The sequence below is a fragment of the Morone saxatilis genome, unplaced genomic scaffold (assembly GCF_004916995.1).
Source record: "Morone saxatilis isolate NCDOM2014 unplaced genomic scaffold, NCSU_SB_2.0 Contig11, whole genome shotgun sequence".
Lineage (NCBI taxonomy): Eukaryota > Metazoa > Chordata > Actinopteri > Moronidae > Morone > Morone saxatilis.
In genome coordinates, this window is record NW_023339663.1 from 16922000 (window position 1) to 16930388 (window position 8389).

General features: G+C 38.9%; 1 protein-coding gene across 1 annotated transcript in view; it reads right to left on the reverse strand.

The window, feature by feature from the left end:
• Positions 1-8389, reverse strand: part of spon1a (spondin 1a) — a 58321-nt gene that overhangs the window by 2565 nt on the left and 47367 nt on the right. Inside the window, exons 8-9 of the mRNA XM_035652060.1 lie at positions 4079-4280; positions 1724-1913 (exon numbers count right to left, since the gene is read on the reverse strand). Coding sequence (XP_035507953.1) covers positions 1724-1913; positions 4079-4280 — 392 coding nt within the window. The remainder of the gene's footprint in view (positions 1-1723; positions 1914-4078; positions 4281-8389) is intronic.

The window sequence follows — 8389 nt, forward strand, 5'->3', positions numbered from 1 at the left end:
ACATGCACCTGATTCATATTCACACTGAGAGGCAGCGACAGCTGGAATCTCTGTACATTAGACTCACAGCCCTGTAGTCAGATCGGAGGGGATTTGTAATAACCACAGAAACACACTACATGCTCGCTCTCTTACGCGTGTGCTCACTTGACCTCATTCATTCTGTTAAATTGGTTACTGTAGCTGTTTATGCTATATCGATACACCATTCGTCAGTCGGAGAGTCACTGTGTGTTCCTGAGGCCGTACAGAAGTTCGGTCACATTTTTAACTTTTTGAAGTGTGGCGTGATGTGGAATACAACTTTAATGGTTATTAGTTGGGATTTTAACCAGTGCAGGTGTGTGTGCTGAAAACACAACAGCCAGGCTGTGGGTGTGTTGTGTTGTGTCACTTACGACTGAAAAGCCCTTCTCTCTTTTTGCCAAAATGTTGGGCTGTTGGCGAGATAAAAATGAGTGTGTGTGCCTGTGTGTGTTATTTGTGTAAATAAATGATGAAAAATGTTTTATGGCAAAATGATAAAAAAATAATTCCTCCAAAATCCCCACAGCTGCCTCTAGATGCCACTGAAGGACTGCTAACCTTTTATCCCTTTCTGGTTTACAGCCCAGGGAAAGTGCTTTTACCACCCATTAAAGTATAATTAGAAAAAGTTTCATAGAGAGTGAATTTTAATATCAGCCATAAATGTTTAAATTTACTTTTTTTTTTCAATGTGTCATTTTAATGTTTAAAGTTTTTTTAGAAGTTGGATCATTACACATTTGAGGTATTATGTAATTTATTATTTTTGATACATGTAAACTTTGACACTGGTGGTGATTTGTCAAAATATGACCCTTACATAGTGGTAAAGGAACACTTAAGCAGGTCTAATCATTAATATATTAATTGAAGAAATCACATTTCAATCAAATTAGGGCATCACAATTGTACCTTACCTATGTTGAAGTAGAATTGTTTGATGTACCTGACAATGAACTGCACGTTACACGCTACAACTCCTAATAATAATAATAACTGACTTTAGATAACATCAATTATATTTTAGCAAGCTTATATTTTACTTTTGTTTGATTTTATCTTGTTAAACACTGATCCCACCCCGCACATTATAAATACAGGAGGTACATCCAACACTGATCAATGGCTGTATTGATGGACCGGAATGGACACATCTGCTAAGCAGAGATAACGAAAAAGAAAAGGTCTCTCTCCCTTCCCTTTTGTCCCTGCTTTTAAAGCTTTTAAAGGCATCTATACTTCACAACGATGGCAGATATTAAAAGATGACAGTTCTATTTTTATGTAAATCTAGTTTGGCTGATGTATCAGTGTAGCATAGAATCAAAAGTGTATACAATATACTTAGAAAGAACTAAGCATATATGTGAAGAGGAGATGAAGACCTGGGCTGGAAGTACAGTAGGATCATCTCAAAATATAAATAAATTATGACGAGAAAAAAAAGCAATCAGGCTAACATTTCAACATCCCAACCACAAACCTTTCCTCTTTTTTTGGCTTGCTGTGAGACAAAAGGACTAATTACTGGATCACTGTACTGCCCTCTGCAGTAATATGTACAGTACAATTCAAGTCTTGTTAGTATATCATTATGTATATCAATTGTCAACACTGTATGATTGTCTGGGTGTTTATCTGTTAAAATCCATTACACCATTGCTCGTATTATGGTCATTATCTTACAACAACTAACATGTATCTATATTTAAAGCAAGATCTGACTGGTATGAAAACAGAAAGACCTTTCTGGCAATGCGTTCCACCACCACCCTGGCCACAGGAGTGATGGCGCCCCCCTCAGGGTCATAAAAAGGGCTCTGTGGATGATCCAGACTGGTCAGGGGACGGATCTTGTCCTGGGGCACAGTGGGCTTGTTGGGAGACTAAAAGAAGGACACAGAAAGACAGAAAAGGAGAAAAAAAACCACAAAGCTGTGGATCTTTGGGATTTCAAAAATAACACACTGTCAGGATTTGCTTGAAAAATACATTTGTGCAAGTACAATGAGAGCAAAGTCAGTCAAAGTTACACAAAGCACAAAACACAAAGGACAAGTCACAAAGTCAGAGAGCAGCTGTGGAGGAGCACTGTAGTTTATATGGGAGATGCTCTTATTAGTCAACAGTAAAGGTCTGCCAGCATGGGGTTGATAGAAGCATCACTGCCAGAGGCTGTCTGGAGGCAGAAGACCAGCTCATCCTTCACCCCCCCACTGAGGCCACCCAAAAAAATGGAAAAGAGCAGTACTGTTTGTGTTTGTCAGAAAGGGGGAGAAGGGTAACGAGTGGCCACTAATTAAAAGATACAGTAAAAGTAATGGCACAAAGGATGGCTCTCATTACTCTGTTACAGGCCTGTACCTTAAACAATTTTGTAACCGAGAGCAAAAGTCCCACCCCACGTCCAGAACAGCCTCTGTTCCTCCACTGCACAATGTATTTTTGGATGGAGAGTTTCTTTCATTGATCTTTCTGAGAAGCTTAAACCTGATGCTTGTGTGTTTTGTTCTTATTTTCAGCTAAATGGATAGTGCAGTTTGAGAGAGTTGTCACAACAAAGAAATGGCAATATTTATTTTGTTGTCATTTAATATTCACATCTTTGATTTTTTATCAATGTAAAATTCATGGAAGTCTCTTCTTTTTATTAAAAATCATGAGCATTTAAGTGGATAGCTGAGACTGAGATTACTGTATATCAGGTGTGGCAGACAACTATCGCTGGATTGCTTTGATCCTCAAGAAAACTTAAAAACTTGATCATTCTCAGGCAGATTCTAGACTTATAAAGAACCTTTTTTTTATGATTTTTAAACTGATTTATGGGAGGAAATCAGGGATAATGATATCCCAGATTAAAAGTCACACTGAATCTAAAATATGTGTATCGTGTCTCTGGGGTCATATTTAATAAAGTAATGAATCCGAGAAGCGTGATTCTTAATGCTAATTGCTGCAATTAGACACTAAGGGTTTTAGAGTACCTTAATTGCCTCCATGAGCTGTGTGTCCCGGCCACTGCTGCAGCTCCAACTGCTGACCATGCTGATCAGTGGGCCAAATCAACGGGTCAGACTACAATAACTAATTTCCCATAGCTTTTAGAACACCTGTCTCCTTCTCCTACACCAATCTTTGCCTCCTTCACATCTAACAGTTTGAAAACCCCTGCTGTACACAATTCAATTTCAGTTTATAAAATGTTTTACAGATGTTTTCCTGTGACATGTTTTTGTTGTTGTTAAGTATTATGGAGTTAAAAACTGAATGCATCAGACTATATGTAGAAGGCAAGCCGAGGCTGCGTTAACTATGGAAAAAACATGAGATTCAAAATAAGAGAGAGGAAGAAGATGAAGAAAAGTGAAATTATTCCTGAGGCCAGCCAAAACAAGCAAGAAAGCACAGTTCAGCGGGTTCATCTGTGCGCTAGAAGGGATCAACCAAAGGTTTCACACATGTCGTCATAGAGTTTGGTCTCACATGCGCGCACACAGCCTAATCTGTTAGTGCTGACTGGAGACACTGAGCACGCAGCAAACAGCACCCCTGGGTGAGGGCAGAAGGGGACGACGTTCAAGGCTGTTAAAAGGAGAATTGGATGGGTGATGACACTTGAATTGTTGCACACTGGCAGTATGTGAAGAGGTGAGAGAGGGAGTGATTGCGAAGGTTAGCAGACAGGCAGATGAAGAAGAAAAGGTCAGTATAATGACAAGGTCAAAAATGTGAGTGTGAAGGCAAGACTCAACTGGTGATGAGAGTGAGAAGGAAGGTTATCCAGGCTATAAAAGGTGGAGAGAATAACGGTTTGCAAAAGGCTGTGATTGCTATGGGACTGTTGGGTTGTGTCCTTAGTTGAGGCATACATTCATTGGGATAAAATGTTAAGTTATTTATTTCATAATTTTGAAAAGGAAGTTTCACAAAATAATTAACAAGTACAGTGTTAAATCTACATTTCTATAAATGTGAGAGGTGAGACAATGTTTTAATAAACTGCATTTCTTAGTAATTCATATCAAAATGTTTGAATGTTATTACTAACTTCGTATGTCACCCCACTGTCAGTGCCAGCATCCCAAGGGATCAGGTCCTGGACCACCTTCTGGACCCAACCACACTCCTTGGTACACAAGTCCTCTGCGGACAGACCCACATTCCAGTCTGGACTGGGCCCTAACATGGTCAGGAAGGACATGATGTGACGGGTCCGGTCCACTGAGAATTCAGCCGAGGGGGCGGCCCGCCTGAGGAAGAAAGTGAGAATGAGGTCTTAATGAATCAAATGAATTTATCAGTGTGAGTAAAGGAGAGAAAGATGTTAGCTGCATCCTAACTGATGAGCGGAAACCTTCGAAGAATGCAGCCCACGAAGGTGTTCTTAGAGGGCACCTGCTCTTCCTTAAATGAGATCCAGCTCAAACAAAACCAAACCCAATGATGCATTTGGCTCCTTGTGAACTTAACGTAAATTCATACATTTCCAATTGTGTCATCAGCAAGTTGCCCTCAAATGGGCATCAGAGTGTAAATACAAAAGGAAGACTAGGACAAGTTTCTGTTCCCCAAGTTAACAAGTTATGATATTTTACTGGTGGTGTACCAGGTTAACATCAACAACAAATTGTGAATGCAACAACAGTGTTTCCCTGCAGCCTGCTTGAGCAGTGCTTAGGATAGTTTGGTTTGATCATCAATAAATTATTGCAGCACTAGAGAAACACAATATTATGTTTCATGTGTTTCTAGAATGCAAACATACTTTGGTTTGCTCAGTATCTAGAGGAACACAGGCTAGCCCAGAAGTGGGGCGAGGCTTGCTACACTTCTATACCACACTATACACTGAATTGGGGACTGAGGGGAATTTCATGCAAGAGTCAGCCAGTGAGAAGGTTTATATAATCAAACCACCAGTCTAGCACACACAAGGGATAGCCGGATAAAGTTTTTTTGGAACCAGTCCTGATTCAAATCCTTCAATATTGAGTTTGAGCCGATAGCAAGGCCAATGTAATACTTATATTTACCTAAATAACATAGCTGCCCAGTGCACTCTAGGCTACAGCAAAAAAAAAGAGAATCATAAAATAATTATTTTTACCCAAGAAGAATAACTATATACACAAAAGCATAAGATATGCAATGTAGCCTAAACCAAACCCTTATATTTTACAGACACTGTTTAAAAATATTAATTAAACCCACCTGTTTGTTATAAAGTAAAGGAGAGTAACACTAGTAGGCTGAGGTAAGATTGACAAATTTGTTAGCATTAATCTACCAGATACATGAGGCTAAGACAGAGCACCAAGTAGGAAACTCTGACTCTCCTTTAGGGAAAGAGACAGCAAAGGTACCCGCAGTGCCAAAAATCGCAGTACTGGCAACTACTTATTCAAAATATTCTAGACTCACATTTATCTCCACACCACATTTACTCTGTCTTGACCAATGATTGACAGCTAAACTAATTAAAGAAATTTCCCAGCCAATACAAGATTAATTAGGTGTGGGAAGATTTTTGTTGTAACATAGTCAATTAGCCAGTGATTCCTTTTCACCTGCCACTATACCCATAAACCCATTTGACTTCAGCCAACTTAGTCCTGCCCTTGCACACTCTCCTAATGATTGCCTCTGAGGATGTGAAATAGCCCTTATCCCCTGGGAACACGAAACTTGACTCGACTCTCTTAGGCCACTGCTCAGTGAGTACTGCAAGTCTGAGGTTGATCTCAGACAGCTACCTAGGCTTTACAAAAAGGTAAAGTGTGACTGACAGAAAAGGAGAGACAGAGCAAGTCTGGCAGCAAATGAGAAAGGGATTAATCACCCTAGATAAGCCCAGTGAAATTCTTTTGTTATTCCAAAATGTTTCTGGTTTTTGAATGTGTGCATATCTTTGGAGTGGTGTTGATATGAATGTTAGTAGGTGTCAAGTTGTTCCTACATGGATATTTGGCTCTAACAATTCCCCTACATACATTCCCTTATGTTTGACTGTTCCACAAATTACAGTACTTGTGTCGATGGCAAATCAGTGTTTTCTGATAGTTTACAGTATGTTTGGTTGAGTTGAGCATAAACTAGTGGTTAAGGTAAGGGTAACATTCTCTTCATGCTTTAAGGTAAGGGTAACATTCTCTTCATGCTTTAAGGTCCAGTGTGTAACATTTAGGAGGATCTTTTGGCAGAAATTGAATATATATTGTGTTCAGACAAACACACAAAGACAAACCAAACACTGGCTGTAGATAAGGCCTTTCTTACATCTTTTCAGAATTTAATGGCCACTGTAGTTTCTCCTACACACTTGGTTGAGGTGAGTGGTTTCAGTTGTTCAGTTTCAGACCTTCACTGCTAGAGGCCACTAATTCCTACACACTGGTCGTTTAAATGGTGAAAAAGTAAAAAATTGTCAAAATTGTTTAATCATTTTATTTTTGTTGAATTTTTGTCCTGCACATTTGCTTAAGCAGCACAAAGGGTAGTCAAAGCTTAGTCTGATAACCAGTAAGCGCTAAATAACTGCATTATTATCCTTCATATGTTTCTAGTATGCAAAAATACTTGGTTGCACAGTAGCTGGTACAACAGAAGCTAGCCCAGAAGTAAGGCAAGGCTCGCAACACTACTATACCACACTATATACAGACATAAACCAGTGCTGCCAACCCCAAAAAGTAGAGGCAGCTCATTAACAGCTGTATCCTTGTCTTCAAAAGTTCCTTATTTCACACCATTGACAACCAGCTTATTTTTTTTAGCTGCTAATCAAATGTAACCTGCAGAACACCAAAGTAGTCCTCTGGTTATTAGGAAGGCGCCTGACAAGAGAAAGTGGGAGTTGGAAAACAACAAGAAGCCAGCTGAGTGTCATGGAGGTACTTCAGCTGTCACGGAGCCAACCATTTTAATCCAGTATAAAGTCGGAAAAGTTACACAGGGGGTGGACTAATGAAGAGAAATTTAGTGAGGAAACTAAAGGAGGAAGACACTGTAGAGTATAGTGTTACTTGGTACTGAGTGGGAGGATACAGTGCAACAAAGAGAGTCAGAGGTAGTTTTTTTAGCAGAATCTTTTGTAAGGACTTGAGAATGATCTGTTTTATCTATGAGAAACTGCATGCATCAATATGTGAAGTCTATTCGTGAGTGTGTTTGAGTACGTTTGATTGAGAAAGGATGTAATTTCATGTCATGCAAACAAATGTGTTTTAATTGTGTGCTTAAAGAACAGCCTGTCCTGAGGAAGCCTTTCAGTCAGGGAGGGTGTTGCTTTAAAAAAGTAAAAAAGGACTTAACAGCTACAGTAGTCAGATCCTATACTGAGCAGCTGGACTAGTGATAGATAGAAGTCTTTGTGTAGGTGGCCAGTGACATAACCAAAATTGAAATGTCAAGTTCTGAATAAAAATTCCATCTCTACTTTCAGCAAACACAACTCCTATATCTTAAACAGTACCTCAACTTTGTCTGTGTTGAGCAGACAAAGAAATAAATCAACTTTAGCTCTGACTCATCTCCTAAGGTGCAGAGCATTTGAGAGAGCCATTATTACACACAATGCTTTTTGTCCAAGTGATTACAGCTTGAAGGGACCTAAGTATGGTATGTTGTTTTTACTTTGTCGGTAGGATGTCATTTCCTATTTCTGAAAACAAAAACTGACAACAAATTGTCAATTAAATCTTTCTTTTTTTTTGCATTTTAGAACCACATCTACTGTGAATTGTCGCATAAAGTGAGTTTTGTCAGTCCATGGTTCTTACAGTTTGGCCTATATTATGGGCATAAAAAACTCTGATGCATACAAAAATGTGTTCTGATTAAAAGGGCATTTTGATTTAGAAAAAACTGGCTCTATGTTATTGCTATAGAATCACTGACTTTTAAGACTAGAAGACTGAGTCATTTGTATGGGCCGACTAAGATCAGATGGAAAATAACCAGCAGATTTAACATTTAAAAAACTAAGGTCTAGCTCTGCTTAAAGTCATTTCTGTATACTGTGACTGCAAACTTGAATAGTAGAGAAGGGACTATCAGGTCACGAACATGAAACTGATTTTAAGAACAATAAACTGGTCTGGTACTTGTTGTTTTAATGGACTAAACCGCTACAGTTTGGACAACCACATCAGCTGTGAAATATTTACTGAAATTTACACCAATGTTTTCATTATATTTTATGTATCAAAGTGCTTTTCTATTGTATTGGCCTTTTTTTTTATTACCAAAAACTCGGTGAAAACCAGGGGCGGATCTAGAGGTATTATTATGGGTTGGCAAGAGGGTGGCATGGAGACTGTAAGGGTGGACAGAAATATATACTGATTTAATCGCAAACAAT